Source organism: Haemorhous mexicanus, unplaced genomic scaffold (assembly GCF_027477595.1).
Source record: "Haemorhous mexicanus isolate bHaeMex1 unplaced genomic scaffold, bHaeMex1.pri scaffold_240_ctg1, whole genome shotgun sequence".
Lineage (NCBI taxonomy): Eukaryota > Metazoa > Chordata > Aves > Passeriformes > Fringillidae > Haemorhous > Haemorhous mexicanus.
Window position 1 is genome coordinate 1 of NW_026776067.1, and position 18,330 is coordinate 18,330.

An 18,330-nucleotide genomic window follows, 5' to 3' on the forward strand; every position below is an offset into this window, starting at 1 on the left:
CTGGGGTCCCCCCGTTTTTGGGGTGCCCCCTGACCCGCTCCCCCCAGCCGTGCTGGAGATGATGACGCAGAAGCTGCAGCAGCTGACGGCGGCTCAGGGGGTCCCGGGGGGGGCCAAGGCCTAGCCCCCACCCCAAAACCCTGCCGGGGGGTCTGGGGGTGCAGCCCCCACCCCAAAACCCTGCAGGGGGTCTGGGGGTGCAGCCCCCACCCCAAAACCCTGCCGGGGGGGTCTGGGGCTGCAGCCCCCACCCCAAAACCCTGCCGGGGGGTCTGGGGGTGCAGCCCCCACCCCAAAACCCTGCCGGGGGGTCTGGGGGTGCAGCCCCCACCCAAAACCCTGCCGGGGGTCTGGGGGGGCAGCCCCCCACCCCAAAACCCTGCTGGGGGGTCTGGGGGTGCAGCCCCCACCCCAAAACCCTGCCGGGGGTCTGGGGCTGCAGCCCCCACCTCAAAACCCTGCAGGGGGGTCTGGGGGTGCAGCCCCCACCCCAAAACCCTGCGGGAGGGGTCTGGGGGTGCAGCCCCCCTCCCCAAAATCCCCGCCCCCCCCCCCCCCGTTTTGTACCAGTCCCTGGAATAAAGGAGAGACGGCTCCGAGGGGCTCGGGGGTTTTTGGGGGGGGGTCTCGGGTTTGGGGGGGGTGGGAGACCCCCGGGTTTGGGTGGGGGGCCGTGGGTTTGGGGACATTTAGGGACATTCAGGGACATTTAGGGACAGGGTCCCTCTCTCTGGGGGGGTCCCGGGGGTGTCTGGGGGGGTCCTGGGGGTGTCTGGGGTGCCCTGGGGGTGTCTGGGGGGTCCGGGGGTGTCTGGGGGGGTCCCGGGAGTGTCTGGGGGTGTCCTGGGGGGTGTTTGGGGGGTCCCGGGGGTGTCTGGGGGGGTCCTGGGGGTGTTTGGGGGGTCCCGGGGGTGTCTGGGGGGTCCCGGGGGTGTTTGGGGGGTCCGGGGGTGTCTGGGGGGTCCCGGGGGTGTTTGGGGGGTCCTGGGGGTGTCTGGGGGGTCCCGGGGGGTGTTTGGGGGGGTCCCGGGGGTGTTTTGGGGTTCCTGGGGGTGTTTGGGGGGGTCCTGGGGGTGTTTGGGGGGTCCCGGGGGGTGTTTGGGGGGTCCCGGCGGGGCTGAGCCCCCTCCCCCAAATCCTTCTCGAGCCCTCCCGGCAGCGGCCACGAGGGGGCGACAGTGACACGGACAGGAGGGGGACAGGGGAGGGGACAGGGATGGGAGTGGAGGTGAGGATGGTGACAAGCTGGGGACAGGGACAGCGCTGGTGACACGGCCAGGGTGGTGACAATTTGGGGACAGGGCCGGGGGGTTCCTGTGTCCCACCAGGCTCGGGCAGGGGGGGGCTCTGCTGCCACCCCACCCCCCCGTGCCAGCCCAGCGTGTCCCCACGGGGGGTGGCCGTGTCCCTGCACAGCCGGGGGGTGGCTGTCACTGTCCCTGTCACTGTCCCTGTCCCCGCTGACAGCCAGCGCGGGCGGGGGGGGGAGGGAGGTGACAAGGCGTGACACTGGGGGGGTGACACAAAAGCCGCGGGGAGATCTCCGGCCAGCCTGGAGGTGCCACCACACCGCCTCGCTGGCTGTCCCTTGTGTCACCCCTGTGTGTCCCCCCCCAGCCTGTCCTTTGTGCCACCTCTTTTCTGTCCCCTGTGCCACCCCTTGTCCCCTGTGCCACCCCTTGTCCCCCTGTGCCACCCCCCAGCAGAGGCAGAAGCCACGATCCAACCCCCGGCGCCTTTATTGGGGACAGACTGGGACGGACTGTGGACAGACTGGGACCCACTGGGACACCGCCACCCCCGGGGGGCTGCCATGCGGGGGGGGGGGGGGCGGGGGTGTCACCGCTGTCACCGGCGCGGGCCGGGGGGGGGGTCCCGGGGGGTCCCGGGGGGGGTCACTCGGGACCGACGCTGAAGCCGCAGCAGCTGCCGGACTTGGGGACCTCGGGGTCACCCCGGGTCGCGGGGGGGGTCAGTCGGGTCCCGGGGGGGTCTCGGTGTCCCCGGGGTCACCCCGGGTCGCGGGGGGGGTCAGTCGGGTCCCGGGGGGGTCGCGGGGGGGTCTCGGTTGTCCCCGGGGGTCACTCGGGGGTCGGTGGTGAAGCCGGAGAAGGTGCTGGAATTGGGGGTCACTTGGGGTCCCCGGTTCCGGGGGGCTCCGGGGGGGGTCTCCCGGTTCCAGGGATGTCCCCGGGGGTTCTGGGGGGGTCTCCCGGTTCCGGGGGGGTCCCGGTGCCCCGGGGGGGTCGCTCGGGGTCGGTGATGAAGCTGAAGAAGGTGCTGGACTTGGGGGTCGGCCGGGCTCCCGGTTCCGGGGGGTCCCGGGGGGGTTCCCGATTCCGGGGGTGTCCCGGGGGGGTCCCGGGGGGTCCCGGGGGGTCGCGGGGGTCAGTCGGGGGTAGATGATGAAGCCGGAGAAGGTGCTGTACTTGTTGGTGTTGCCGCCGTGCACTTTGCCCGCCCGTCCAGCTTGACGAACACCTCGTCGCCCACGTCCAGGTGCAGGATGACGCTGTTGCTCGCGTAGTCGTAGTTCTGGTCGGCGTCCTGCGCGATGGCGCTGGCACGCACCTGGCACGGGAGGGGACTGGCACCCATCCCCCCCTGGCACCTCCACCGTGTGTCACCCACCCCCACCTGTCTGTGACACCGTGTGTCCACCCCACCCCCACCTGGCACCGGCACCGTGTGTCACCCACCCCACCCGGCACTGGCACCCCTGGCACCCACCCCACCTGGCACTGGCACCCCTGGCACCTGCATCGTGTGTCACCCACCCCACCTGTCTGACACCGTGTGTCACCCACCCCACCTGGGACCTGCACCGTGTGTCACCCACCTCAACCTGGCACCCCTGGCACCCACCCCACCTGTCTGTGACACCGTGTGTCACCCACCCCCAGCTGGCACTGGCACCCCTGGCACCCACCCCAGCTGGCAACTGGCACCGTGTGTCACCCACCCCAGCTGGCACTGGCACCCCTGGCACCCACCCCCAACTGGCACTCAGCCCACCTGGCACCTGCATCGTGTGTCACCCACCTCACCTGTCTGTGACACTGTGTGTCACCCACTCCACCTGGCACTCAGCCCACCTGGCACCGACACCCCCCCCACCAAGGATGGAATGGGGGTGAGATCATTGGCACCCCACCTGGCAGTGGGGGGGACACGGCTGTCACCCCACCACACCTGGCACCGACACCGTGTGTCACCCACCACACCTGGCACCGACACCCTGTGTCACCCCCCCCCCCCGGCACTGACACCCTGGCAGGGGACACGGCTGTCACCCATCCCACCTGGCACTGACACCCTGTGTCACCCCCCCCCACCCGGCAGGGGGACAGGGCTGTCACCCCCCACCTGGCCCTGGCACCACCTGGCACCGACACCCCCCGAGGGAGGGAATGGGGGGGCTGAGCCCAGCAGGACCCCCTGGTCAGGGGCGGGGGTGTCCCCAAGGCCGCGCTGTCCCCAAGGCCCCGCTGTCCCCAAGGCCCACCCCTGGCGGGGGTGGGGGAGGGGACACGGCTGTCACCCACCCCCCCTGTCCAACCCCCCCCAGTTCCCATCCTCTGCTCCTTTCCTGATTCCCCAATTCTGGTCCCCCCCAATCCCAAATCCCAGTTTTCCCCCCCCAATCCCCCCCAAATTCCATTTCCCCCCCCATTTTCCCCCACCCTCCTCTCCCCCATCCCAGATTCCCCATCCCCAATCCCAAATCCCATTTCCCCCCCCCAATCCCCCCCAAATTCCCATTTTCCCTCACCCTCCTCTCCCACATCCCAAATTCCCAAATCCCAATCCCAAATCCCATTCCCCCATCCAATTCCCCCCTAAATTCCCCCCAATCCCCCCCAAATTCCCATTTTCCCCCCCATTTCCCCCCACCCGCCTCTCCACATCCCAGATCCCCATCCCCAATCCCAAATCCCATTTCCTCCCCCCAATCCCCCCCCAAATTCCCATTTTTCCCCCCCATTTCCCCCCACCCGCCTCTCCCACATCCCATATTCCCCATCCCCAATCCCAAATCCCATTTTCCCCCCCAAATTCCCATTTTTTCCCCCATTTCCCCCCATCCTCCTCTCCCCCATCCCAAATTCCAAAATCCCAATCCCAAATCCCATTTTCCCCCCAAATTCCCATTTTCCCCCCCCATTTCCCCCCACCCTCCTCTCCCACATCCCAAATTCCCAAATCCCAATCCCAAATCCCATTTTCCCCCCCCCAATTCCCCCCAAATTCCCATTTTTCCCCCCATTTCCCCCCACCCTCCTCTCCCACATCCCAAATTCCCAAATCCCATTTTCCCCCCCAATCCCCCCCAAATTCCCATTTTCCCCCCCCATTTCCCCCCACCCTCCTCTCCCCCATCCCAAATTCCCATCCCCCCCCCCCCCATTCCCATCTTTTCCCCCTCCCCGTTCCCCACGGGGGGGCTCTGGGGAGGGGGAGGGGGAGGGGCGGGGGTCTCTCTCTGCTGCCCACGAGCCCGGAACCCCCCCAAGCCCCCCCAGGGACCCCCCCTCGATCAATCCTTGTTTGTTTTTCTGGGATTTTCCCGGAATAAATGGATGGGAAAAAGTCCGGGAGGAGCGAACAAAGGGAGCGGGGAGGGGGCACAGCCCTGTCCCCCCCCGGGAGTCTGGGATGGGAAAAAGGGTGGGAATTTTAGGGGGGAAAATGTGGGAATTTGGGGGGGAAAATGTGGGAATTTTGGGGGGAAAATATGGGAATTTGGGGAGAAAAATGTGGGAATTTGGGGGGGAAAGGGTGGGGATTTAGGGGGGAAAATATGGGAATTTGGGGGGGGAAAATATGGGAATTTGGAGGAGAAAATGTGGGATTTGGGGGGGGAAATGTGGGAATTTGGGGGGAAAAATATGGGAATTTAAGGGGAAAAATGTGGGAATTTGGGGGGGAAAGGGTGGGAATTTGGGGGAAAAGGGTGGGGGATTTGGGGGGGGGGAAATGTGGGAATTTGGGGGGGAAAATATGGGAATTTGAGGGGAAAAATGTGGGAATTATGAGGGGAAAATGTGGGGAATTTGGGGGGGAAAATGTGGGAATTTGTGAGGGGAAATATGGAATTTGGAGGGGGAAAGGGGATGGGAATTTGAGGGAAAATGATGGGAATTTGGAGGGGAAAATGTGGGAATTTGGGGGGGAAAGGGATGGGAATTTGGGGGAGAAAAATGTGAGGATTTGGGGGGGGAAATGTGGGAATTTGGGGGGAAATTATGGGAATTTGGGGGGGGAAATTATGGGAATTTGAGGAAGGATTGGATGAGGGAAATGGGATCTGAGAATGGGGAAAGAGGAATGGGAGAAATAATGGGAATTTGGGGGGGAAATAATGGGAATTTGGGGGGGAAATAATGCGAATTTGGGGGAGGAAAGTGTGGGAATTTGGGGGGGGGAAATGATGGGAATTTGAGGCAGGATTGGATGGGAGAAATGGGATCAGGGGATGGGGAATGGGAGGAAAGAATGGGAATTTGGGAGAGAATTGGATGAGGAAAATGGGATGTGGGACTGGGAAGGAACAGAACTGGGATGGGGAATCAGGGAATGGGAAAAGACGGGAATTTAAAAGGGGATTGGGGTGGGGGAAATGGGATTTGGGGATTGGGGAAGGTGGAGAAACTGGGAATGGGAAATCAGGGATGGGGAGAGGAGGATGGAATTTGGGGTTTGGATGGGAGAAATGGGATGTGGGGAATTGGGATGGAGAAAATGGGAAGGGAAAATCAGGGATTGGGGGGAGCAGGGTGGGAATTGGGATGGAGAAAATGGGAAGGGAAAATCAGGGATTGGGGGAGCAGGGTGGGAATTGGGATGGAGAAAACGGGAAGGGAAAATCAGGGATTGGGGGAGCAGGGTGGGAATTGGGGTGGAGAAAATGGGAATGGGGCTGCTGGGGTGGATGGATCAGGGATGGAGGGGATTGGATGGGAATTTGGGAGGGATTGGGTGGGGGAAATGGGATCTGGGACTGGGGAGGAACTGGGAAGGAGAAATCAGGGATGGGGGGAAGCAGGATGGGGGAGATGGGATGTGGGGATTTGGGACGGAGCAGAACCGAGGATGGGAAATCACGAAGGGATTGAACCCGGAGGAGAACCTAAAATCACCCAAAGCGAACCAGGGAAATCGCCGTGGGCCAAAACAACAACCCCGCGGCTGCTGAAAAAAAACGGGGCTGAAAACCGAGGGGTGAAAAGCGGGGGGAGAAAACCGGGGGGCGAAAACCGTTGGAAGAAAACCAGGGAGAGAAATCCGGGGGGGTGAAAACCGGGGGTGAGAAAAGCGGGAGAGAAAACCGGGGGCGAAAACCGGGGGAAGAAAACCAGGGAGAGAAATCCGGGGGGGTGAAAACCGGGGGTGAGAAAAGCGGGGGAGAAAACCGGGGGTGAAAACCGGGCTGGAGGCTCGGGGGGTGAAAACCGGGGCTGAAAACCGGGACTAAAATCCCCGGGGCTGAAATCCGGGATTAAAACCCCCGGGGTTGAAAACCGGGGCTCAAAATCAGGGTTGAAAACCAGGGGAGTGCAAATAAACGGAGGAGCGAAAATCAGGGCTGCAAACCAAAAGCGGGGCTGGGGGAGGGGGTCCCGCGGGGGTCCCGTTACCTGCCCGTTCTTCATCAGGTCGGCCCACATGCTGGTGCCGTCCCCGCCGCGCATCAGGACGTGGTAGGTGAAGAAGTAGATGCCGGGCAGGGGGCAGGTGAATTTGCCGCTCGAGGGCTCGTAGTAGTTGCCCACGTTGGTCACCACGTCGTCGAAGCGCAGCACCTCGTAACCCTCGTGCGGCTTCCTCAGGCCGGCGTAAAAAGCGATTTTGGGGCTGTAGAAGGACGGGATGTACCCGCCCGGCCCCGGGCCCGGAGGTCCCGGCGGGCCCGGCCGGCCCGGTTCTCCCGGAGGTCCCCGCGGGCCCGGCGGCCCCGGTGGCCCGCGGAGGCCGGAGCGGCCCTTGCGGCCCGGCTCGCCCTTGGCCCCGGGCAGGAAGGGCGGCGGGGAGGCGGGGGGCAGCTCGGGGTAGGGGTCGCAGACCATGCGGCAGCTGCCCAGCATCTCGTAGTGCGCGGCGGCCTTGGAGCCGTGCACGAGCAGCGGGATGGCCACCAGCAGCACCAGCAGCATGGCCACGCCGATGGCCACGCCGGCCACCCGCTTCCTGCGGCTCAGCCGCGACGCGGCCAGCGCCAGCAGGTCCTCGTCGCCCTTGGGAGCGATGGTGGCGAGCGGCGGAGACGGCGAGAGGCCGCCCGCGGAGGCCGGAGACCCGGCGGGGATGGGGAGGGGACGGGGATGGGGACAGGGATGGGGCTGGGGACAGGGATGGGGACAGGGATGGGGACAGGGATGGGGCTGGGGACAGGGATGGGGACAGGGATGGGGCTGGGGACAGGGATGGGGACAGGGATGGGGACAGGGATGGGGCTGCTGGTGGCGGTGGGAGATGGCAGTGGGGATGGGGATGGGGACAGAGCGGGGATGGGGCTGGAGTTGGTGGGGACAGGGATGGGGACAGGGATGGGGACAGGGACAGGGACAGGGATGGGGACAGCGGCTGCAGCTGCGGGTGGAGCCGGGGGTGAAAGCCAAGGAGGGGATGGGGCCGGGAATGGGATTGGGAGCGGGAAAGGGGCCGGGGATGGGGTCAGGAATGGGGTCGGGAATGGGGTCGGGAATGGGGTCAGGAATGGGGCTGAGGCCGGAGGAGAAGCTGCGGGTGGAGCCGGGGATGGGACCCACAGCAGAGACGGGACCGGGAATGGGATCGGGAATGGGATCGGGAGCCGGGATGAGCCCGGAATGGGATCGGGAATGGGATTAGGAGCCGGGATGAGCCCGGAATGGGATCGGGAATGGGATTAGGAGCTAGGAATGGGATCGGGAGCCGGAATGGGATCGGGAATGGGATCGGGAATGGGATTAGGAGCTGGGAATAGGATCGGGAATGGGATCGGGAGCCGGAATGGGATCGGGAATGGGATCAGGAGCTGGGAGTGGATCGGGAATGGGATCAGGAATGGGATGAGCCCGGAATGGGATCGGGAGCGGGGCCGGGGCTGCGGGCGGAGCCGGCGGTGGCGCCGGGAGCGGGGCTGGGGCTGCGGCCGAGGACGGGACCGGCAGCGGGGCTGGGGCCGGAGCCGCGGGCGGAGCCGGGACCGGCGCTGGCGGAGGGGACGGGAGCGCAGCCGGCGGTGCCGAAGGGGCCGGAGCCGGTACCGGGAGCGGAGGCGGGCACGGGGCTGGGAGCGCAGCCGGACACGGAGTCAGAGCGGAGCTCCTGCGGCAGCCAGGACCGGAGCCGGGGTGGGAGCTGGTGATGTAACCGGAGCCGGGATGGAGCCGCCAGGGAGCCGCCACCGGAATCGGGATAGAACCGGCACCGGGGCGGGGTGGCGCCGGGATGGAACCGGGAAGGAACCGGGATGAAACCGCGACCGTAGCCGGGATGGAGCGGGGATGGAGCTGGGATGAAACCGCGACCGGAGCCGGGATGGAACCGCCACCGGAGCCGGGAAGGAACCGGGATGGAGCCGGGATGGAACCGGGAAGGAACCGGGAAGGAGCCGCGGTGGCTCCCCCACGACGCGCGGGGCAACTTCTCCCCAAGTTCCCGTGAGCGACGCGCGGGGAGCGGCACCCCCGGGATTGTCCCCCCGGGATTGTCCCCCCGGGATTGTCCCCCGGGATTGTCCCCCCGGGAATCGTCCCCACGCTGTCCCCGCTGCGTCCCGCGGGGCCGGCACCGGGCGGCAGCACCGGGGGGATCTCCCGCCCCCCCCCCCCGCGGTCCCGGAGCCCCCCGCCCCAGGTCGGACCCCCCCCCCCGGTACCTGCGGCCGGTGCCGCCGCCGCGCCCGCAGCGAGCCCCGCTCCGCCCGCCCCGCCCGACGGCCCCGGGCACGGCGGGGGCGGGGAGGGGCCGGCGGCGGGGGGGGGCCGGGGGGGGGGGGTGAGTGTGCAAGGGGGGGTGGGGGTGTGCAAGGGGGGATGGGGGTGTGCAAGGGGGGGTTTGGGTCCCTCCCAGCGCCACCCCGGGGCTCGGGGACCCCCCCGGTACCGGCGGGCTCGGGGGTTCCTGCAGGAGGGGGGTGGGGCGGGGGGGTTTGCACACTCGTGTGGGGGGGGGGCACGTGTGGGGTCTGCAGGGGGAGCCTGTGGGAGGCACGGGGAGTGTGCAAGGCCTGGGCAGGTGTGACTGTGCAGGTGGGAGTGTGTGCAGGTGTGAGTGTGCTCGGGGACTGTACAGGTGTGAGTGTGCAGGTGTGAGTGTGCACGGGGAGTGTGCAGGTGTGAGTGTGTGCAGATGGGAGTGTGCAGGTGTGAGTGTGTGCAGATGGGAGTGTGCAGGTGTGTGTACATGGCCTGGGCAGGTGTGAGTGTGAGCTGTGTGAGTGTGAGCTCAGGGCCCGTGTGAGCATCCTGAGTGTGAGCTCTGTGTGTGTGTGAGCTCTGTGTGTGTGAGCTGTGTGAGTGTGAGCTGTGTGTGTGCATTGTGTGAGTGTGAGCTCCGTGTGTTTGTGTGTGAGCTCAGGCTGTGTGTGTGATCCTGTGTGCAAGTTCTGTGTGTGAGCTCCATGTGAGTGTGAGCTCTGTGCATGTGTGTGAACATCCTGTGAGTGTGAGCTCTGTGAGGGTGTGTGTCTGTGTGTGTGATCCTGTGTGTGTGTGTGAGCTGTGTGTGAGTGTGAGCTGTGCGTGATTGTGAGAGCTGTGTGTGTGTGAGCTCGGGCCTTGTGTGAGCTCTGTGTGTGAGCTCCGTGTGAGTGTGAGCTCTGTGTGAGTGAGAGCTGTGCATGTGTGATCCTGAGAGTGTGAGCTCTGAGTGTGAGCTGTGTGTGCGATCCTGTGAGTGTGAGCTCTGAGTGTGAGCTGTGTGTGATCTCTGTGAGTGTGAGCTCTGAGTGTGAGTTGTGTGTGTGATCCTGAGAGTGTGAGCTCTGAGTGTGAGCTGTGTGTGTGATCCTGAGAGTGTGAGCTCTGAGTGTGAGCTGTGTGTGTGATCCTGTGAGTGTGAGCTGTGTGTGTGATCCTGAGTGTGAGCTCTGTGTGTGATCCTGAGAGTGTGAGCTCTGAGTGTGATCCTGTGTGAGCTGTGCGTGTGATCCTGAGTGTGAGCTGTGTGTGTGATCCTGAGTGTGATCTCTGTGAGTGTGAGCTCTGAGTGTGAGCTCTGAGTGTGATCCTGTGTGAGCTGTGCGTGTGATCCTGAGTGTGAGCTGTGCGTGTGATCCTGAGTGTGAGCTGTGCGTGTGATCCTGAGTGTGAGCTGTGTGTGTGATCCTGAGAGTGTGAGCTCTGAGTGTGAGCTGTGTGTGTGATCCTGAGTGTGAGCTCTGAGTGTGATCCTGTGTGAGCTGTGTGTGTGATCCTGAGTGTGAGCTCTGAGTGTGATCCTGAGTGTGAGCTCTGAGTGTGATCCTGTGTGAGCTGTGTGTGTGATCCTGAGTGTGAGCTGTGTGTGTGCTCACTCCACGCGTGTGCCAGCCCTGAGCACGCCTGTGCATCCGCGTGTGCGTGTGGGCACATTTTGGGTGTAGTTGGGTGTATTCAGGTGTATTCTCAGTGTATTCAGGTGTAGTTGGGTGTATTTGGGTGTATTTGGGTGTATTTTGGGTGTATTCGGGTGTATTTGGGTGTATTCAGGTGTATTTGGGTGTATTTGGGTGTATTTTGGGTGTATTTGGGTGTATTTTGGGTGTATTTTGAGTGTATTCAGGTGTATTTTGGGTGTATTTGGGTGTATTTGGGTGTATTTGGGTGTATTTGGGTGTATTTGGGTGTATTTTGGGTGTATTCGGGTGTATTTGGGTGTATTCAGGTGTATTTGGGTGTATTTGGGTGTATTTTGGGTGTATTTTGGGTGTATTCAGGTGTATTTGGGTGTAATTTGGGTGTGTTTTGGGTGTAGTTGGGTGTATTCAGGTGTATTCTCAGTGTATTCAGGTGTATTTTGGGTGTATTTGGGTGTATTTGGGTGTATTTTGGGTGTATTTGGGTGTATTTGGGTGTATTTTGGGTGTATTCGGGTGTATTTGGGTGTATTCAGGTGTATTTGGGTGTATTTGGGTGTATTTTGGGTGTATTTTGGGTGTATTCAGGTGTATTTGGGTGTAATTTGGGTGTGTTTTGGGTGTAGTTGGGTGTATTCAGGTGTATTCTCAGTGTATTCAGGTGTATTTGGGTGTATTTTGGGTGTATTTGGGTGTATTTTGAGTGTATTTTGGGTGTATTTGGCTGTCATTTGGGTGTATTTTGGGTGTATTTGGCTGTCATTTGGGTGTATTTTGGGTGTATTTTTTGGGTGTAATTTGAGTGTATTTTGGGTGTATTTTTGGGTGTATTTCGGGTGTATTTTGGGTGTATTTTGGGTGTATTTCGGGTGTATTTTGGGTGTATTTTCAGTATATTTTGGCTGTAATTTGAGTGTATTTCAGGTGTATTTTGGGTGTATTTCAGGTGTATTTTCGGTGTATTCCAGGTGTATTTTAGGTATATTCCAGGTGTATTTTGGGTGTATTTTGAGTGTATTTTGGGTGTATTTTGGGTGTATTTTCAGTATATTTTGGCTGTCATTTGAGTGTATTTTGGCTGTATGTTGGGTGTATTTTTGGGTGTAATTTGAGTGTATTTTGGGTGTATTTTCAGTGTATTTTGGCTGTAATTTGAGTGTATTTTGGGTGTATTTTGGGTTTATTTTCAGTATATTTTGGCTGTAATTTGAGTATATTTCGGGTGTATTTTGGGTGTATTTTCAGTGTATTTTGGCTGTAATTTGAGTATATTTCGGGTGTATTTTGGGTGTATTTTCAGTGTATTTTGGCTGTAATTTGAGTATATTTCGGGTGTATTTTGGGTGTATTTTCAGTATATTTTGGCTGTAATTTGAGTGTATTTTGGGTGTATTTTGGGTGTATTTTCAGTGTATTTTGGCTGTATTTTGGGTGTATTTTTGGGTGTAATTTGAGTGTATTTTGGGTTTATTTTCAGTGTATTTTGGCTGTAATCTGAGTGTATTTCGGGTGTATTTTGGGTGTATTTTCAGTGTATTTTGGCTGTAATTTGAGTATATTTCGGGTGCATTTGGCAGTAGTTTGGGTGTATGTTCGGTGTATTTTGAGTGTAGTTTGGGTGTATTTCTGGTGTATTTGGCTGTAATTTGGCTGTAATTTGAGTGTATTTTGGGTGTATTTTCAGTGTATTTTCAGTGTATTTTGGGTGTATTTTCAGTGTATTTTCAGTGTATTTTCAGTGTATTTTGGCTGTAGTTTGGCTGTAGTTTGGCTGTACTTTCAGTGGATTTTAGGTGCATTTTGGGTGTATTTTGGGTGTATTTCAGGCGAATTTGGGTGTATTCCAGGTGTATTTTCAGTGTATTTTGGTTGTAGTTTGGGTGTATTTTCCAGTGTATTTGGCTGTATTTTGGCTGTAGTTTGAGTGTAGTTTGGGTGTATTTTGGGTGTATTTTCTGTAATTTGAGTGTATTTTGGGTGTATTTTCCATGTGTTTTGGGTGTATTTTGGGTGTATTTTCAGGTGTATTTTGGGTGTATTTTCAGGTGTATTATGGGTGTATTTTCAGGTGAATTTTCGGTGTATTCCAGGTGTATTTTAGGTATATTCCAGGTGTACTTTCAGTGTATTTAGGGTGTATTTTCAGTGCATTTTCAGTGCATTTTGGGTGTATTTTGGGTGTATTTTCAGGTGTATTTCGGGTGTAATTTCAGGTGTATTTTGGGTGTATTTTCAGTGCATTTTCAGTGCATTTCGGGTGTATTTTCAGTGCATTTTGGGTGTATTTTCAGTCTATTTTGGGTGCATTTTCAGTGCATTTTGGGTGTATTTTGTGTGTATTTTCAGCGTAATTTGGGTGTATTTTCAGCGTAATTTGGGTGTATTTTCAGTGCATTTTGTGTGTATTTTCAGTGCATTTTGGGTGTATTTTCAGTGCATTTCGGGTGTATTTTCAGTGTATTTTGGGTGTATTTTCAGCGTAATTTGGGTGTATTTTCAGTGTATTTTGTGTGTATTTTCAGCGTAATTTGGGTGTATTTTCAGCGTAATTTGGGTGTATTTTCAGTGTATTTTGGGTGTATTTTCAGTGTATTTTGGGTGTATTTTGGGTGTATTTTGGGTGTATTTTCAGCGTAATTTGGGTGTATTTTCAGTGCATTTTGGGTGTATTTTCAGTGTATTTTGGGTGTATTTTGGGTGTATTTTCAGCGTAATTTGGGTGTATTTTCAGTGCATTTTGGGTGTATTTTCAGTGCATTTTCATGTGCATTTTGGGTGTATTTTCAGTGTATTTCGGGTGTATTTTCAGTGCATTTTGGGTGTATTTCGGGTGTATTATTAGTGTATTTTCAGTGTATTTTGGGTGTATTTTCAGGTGCATTTTCAGTGCATTTTCAGCGGGTTTTGGGTGCATTTCCCTCCTCTCCCGTGCATTCAGGTGTGGATTTTTGTGCTTTTTCTCAGCTTTCTGTATTTTTCACCCATTTTCTCTGGTTTCCTTGTCACTTCTATAAATTCTCTACCTTTCCCATGTGCTTTTACCCATTTCTACATTTCCCACCTATCTTTTACCCAATTTCTATTTTTCTCACCTATTTTTTCCCCATTCCTGTGCTCCCCATCCATCTTTTATTAATTTTCCATTTTCCCCACCTATTTTTTACCCATTTTTTATTTTCCCCACCCATTTTTTACCCATTTTTCATTTTTCCCACCCATTTTTTTACCCATTTTCCATTTTCCATCCATCTTTTATTAATTTTTCCATTTTCCCACCCACTTTTTACCCATTTTCAATTTTTCCCATCCATTTCTAACCCATTTTTTATTTTCCCCACTCATTTTTACCCATTTTTCATTTTCCCCATCCATTTTTTACCCATTTTCAATTTTTCCATCCATTTTTTACCCATTTTTCCATTTTTCCACCCTTTTTTCCCCCATTTTCAATTTTTCCATCCATTTTTTACCCATTTTCTATCAATTTTTCCATCCATTTTTAAAATTAATTTTCCATTTTCCCACCCATTTTTAACCCATTTTCCATTTTCCCACCCATTTTCTATCCATTTTTCCATTTTTCCATCCATTTTTAAAATTAATTTCCCATTTTCCCACCAATTTTTAACCCATTTTCCATTTTCCCACCCCCTTTTTACCCATTTTTCCATTTTTCCATCCATTTTTAACCCATTTTTTTACCCATTTTTACCCATTTTTACCCATTTTTTACCCATTTTTTACCCATTTTTCCATCCATTTTTCCATCCATTTTTTACCCATTTTTTACCCATTTTTTACCCATTTTTCCATTTTTCCATCCATTTTTCCATCCATTTTTTACCCATTTTTTACCCATTTTTTACCCATTTTTCCATTTTTCCATCCATTTTTTACCCATTTTAACCCATTTTTAACCCATTTTTTTACCCATTTTTCCATTTTTCCATCCATTTTTCCATTTTTCCATCCATTTTTAACCCATTTTTAACCCATTTTTACCCATTTTAACCCATTTTTCCATTTTTCCATTTTCCCATCCATTTTTAAATAAATTTCCCATTTTTCCCACCTTTTTTTCCCCTCCCCCGCCCATTTCTCCCCCTCCCCCACCCCGCTGTCCCCTCGCTGTCCCCTCGCTGTCCCCTCGCTGTCCCCTCGGGGCCAATCCATGGCGACAATCGCGACAGTCGCGCCTCTATCGCGATTCCATTCGCGGCCCCGCCATCGATGGGGGGAGGGGTTGGGGACATTGAGGGGACACTGAGGGGACAGCGGTGGCACCGCCACCCCCAGCGGTGGCACTGCCACCCCCGCGTGTCCCCCGCGCGCCGCCTCGGCCTTAATGAGAGAATTAATTAGCGGCGAGGAGAGGGGGAAGCGCTAATTGGGGGGGGGGGGGTTGGGGACAGAGGGGACTGGGGGGAGGGGGGGGCAGGGCCGCGATTGGTGGCACCGGGGTTTGGGGACATTTTTGGGGTCACTTGGGGGGTTTGGGGACAGTTTTGGGGTCACTTGGGGGGTTTGGGGACATTTTTGGGGTCCCTTGGGGGGTTTGGGGACAGTTTTGGGGTCCCTCGGTTGGTGGCACCGATCTGGGGGGCTTGGGGACAGTTTTGGTGTTGCTCGGTTGGTGGCACTGGGGTTTGGGGGGGTTTGGGGACAATTTTGGGGTCCTTCATTTGGTGTCACCCGATTTGGGGACAGTTTTGGGGTCCCTCGCTTGGTGGGGGTCCCTCCCATCCGTGCCTCAGTTTCCCTCCCCCCTGTGCCACCTCTGTCGTCCCCCCCCCCCCCCCCCCGCCCAGGACCTGCAGGAGGGGTTGGGGACAAGTGACAATCGTGTGTGCCCCCCCCTATGCCACCTCTGCCCCCCCAGGACCTGCAGCGGGGGTTGGGGACAAGTGACAATCGTGTGTCCCCCCCCATGCCACCTCTGTCCCCCCAGGACCTGCAGGGGGGGTTGGGGACAAGTGACAATCGTGTGTCCCCCCCCCCCAGACGCTCTCGGGGGGGGGAGGGGGGGTTGGGGACAGGCGACATTCGCCCCCCCCGCGGTGGCGGCCGGGCCCAGCCCATGAATAACGCATCAGCCGCGTGTCCCCGTGTCCCCCCCCCCGCGGGGACAGCGCCACCACCTCGGTCACCAGCTGCCACCGCGGGCCCCCAGGACAGCCCGGGGAGGGGGGGGCAGATCGGGGGGGGACAGATCGGGGAGGGGACAGATCGGGGGGTGACAGATCCAAGGGGGGTGACAAATCGGGGGGGGACAGATCGGGGGGTGACTGATCCAAGGGTGACAAATCGGGGGGGGGGACAGATCGGGGGGGCAGATCGGGGGGGGACAGATCCAAGGGGGGTGACAAATCGGGGGGGGACAGATCGGGGGGGACAGATCGGGGGGGACATGGAGGTGACAGATCGGGGGGGGGGACAGATCCAAGGGTGACAAATCAGGGGGTGACAAGTCCGGGGGGGGAGTGACAGATCCAGGGGTGACAAATCGGGGGGGGGGACAAATCGGGGGGGGACAGATCCAAGGGGGGTGACAAATCGGGGGGGGACAGATCCAAGGGGGGTTGACAGATCCAGGGGTGGGGGGGACATGGGGGTGACAGATCCGGGGGTGACAGATCCGGGGGGGTGACAGATCGTGGGGGGGGGTGACAGATCCAAGGGGGGGGTGACAGATTCAGGGGTGACAAATCGGGGGGTGACAGATCCATCCAGAGGTGACAAATCGGGGGGGGAGGGTGACAGATCCGGGGGGGGTGACAGATTCAGGGGTGACAGATTCAGGGGTGACAGATCCAAGGGGGTGACAGATCCAAGGGGGTGACAGATCCAGAGGTGACAAATCGGGGGGTGACAGAGCCAAGGGGGGAGGTGACAGACTGGGGGGGGCGAGTGACAGCCCTGGGGGGACATGGGGGGGACATGGGGGGACAATGGAGGTAAAAATGGGGGACACTGGGGGGGGACATTGGGGGGCAATGGGGGGACAATGCGGGGGGGACAATGGGGTGACATTGGGGGGACCCTGGGGGGACAATGGAGGCAAAATGGGTGACACTGTGGGGGGACAATGGGGGGGGCAGACACTGCGGGGACATTGGGGTGGCACTGGGGTGACACTGAGGGGGCACTGGAGGGAAAAATGGGGGACAATGGGGGGGACACTGCGGGGACACTGGGGTGACACTGGGGGGGACAATGGGAAAAATGGGGGACAGTAGGAGGGACAATGCGGGGGGACAATGGGGTGACATTGGGGGGACACTGGGGGCCAATAGGGGACAATGGGGGGGACACTGGGGGGACACTGGGGGGGGCACTGGAGGGAAAAATGGGGGACAATGGGGGGGACACTGCGGGGACATTGGGGTGACACTTGGGTGACACTGGGGGACATTGGGGTGACAGTGGGGGACAATGGGGTGACACTGGGGGTGACATTGGGGGGACATTGGGGGCCAATAGGGGACAATGGGGGGGACAATGGGGTGGCACTGGGGGGGACACTGGAGGGAAAAATGGGGGACACTGGGGGGGGACACTGCGGGGACACTGGGGGGGGCAGTGGGGGGACAATGGGGGGGACACTGCGGGGACATTGGGGTGACACTGGGGGGACATTGGGGTGACACTTGGGTGACACTGGGGGACATTGGGGTGACAGTGGGGGACAATGGGGTGACACTGGGGGTGACATTGGGGGGACATTGGGGGCCAATAGGGGACAATGGGGGGACAATGGGGTGGCACTGGGAGGGACACTGGAGGGAAAAATGGGGGACAATGGGGGGGGACACTGCGGGGACAGTGGGGGTGACAGTGGGGGGACATTGGGGTGACACTGGGGTGACACTGGGGGGACACTGGGGTGACACTGGGGGGGACAATGGGGGGCAATGGGGAGGACACTGCGGGGACACTGGGGGGGACAATGGGGGGACACTGGGGGGGACACTGCGGGGACACTGGGGGGACAATGGGGGGACACTGGGGGGGACACTGCGGGGACATTGAGGTGGCACTGGGGTGACACTGGGGGGGGGGCACACTGGTTTTAGGATTTCCCCCCCAATCAGGGCCGGGTTCAGTCCTGTTTATTCGGGAATAAATTCGATATTCGGGAATAAATTCGATGTTCGGGAATAAATTCGGTATTTGGGAATAAATTCGATATTCGGGAATAAATTCGGTATTTGGGATTCATTCTTTGGGATTTGGGATCGCTTCTTTGGGTTCGGGAGGGGCCGGTCCAGCCCCAATTAGGGCGGGGGGCTCTCCCGGGGGGGTTTTTAGGATTTATTTCCCCCCTCCCACCCCCGCGGTCAGGACCGCGTTAAATTCCGTTTATTCGAGATTTATTCTTTGGGATTCCTTCTTTGGGATTCCTTCTTTGGGATTCATTTTTTGGGATTTATTCTTTGGGATTCCTTCTTTGGGATTCATTCTCTGGGATTTGGGATTCAGGCGGTGTCGGGAGCCCCGATCCGGCCCCAATTAGGGCGGGGGGGCTCTCCCGGGGGGGGTTTTGGGATTTCCGCCCCCCTCCCACAGTTAAATCCCATTTATTTAGGATTCATTAATTAGGATTCCTCATTTAGGATTCCTTTATTTGGGATTTGGGATCCGGGAGGTGCCGGGAGCTCCAATTAGGGCGGGGGGGCTCTCCCGGGGGGGGGTTTAGGATTTATTCCCCCCCCCCGCGGTTAAATCCCGTTTATTTGGGATCCATTTATTTAGTATTAATTATTTAGGATTAATTATTAGCGATTCAT

At 57.9% G+C, this 18,330-nt stretch overlaps 1 protein-coding gene across 1 annotated transcript; it reads right to left on the reverse strand.

The window, feature by feature from the left end:
- Positions 1-1,972: 1,972 nt before the first annotated feature.
- On the reverse strand, positions 1,973-7,195 carry LOC132323000 (complement C1q-like protein 4). Its single transcript, XM_059837778.1, is given in 3 exon segments — positions 1,973-2,458; positions 2,461-2,571; positions 6,639-7,195. Coding segments are annotated over 3 exon segments (1,113 nt in total). The 5' UTR covers positions 7,155-7,195.
- Positions 7,196-18,330: the final 11,135 nt, after the last annotated feature.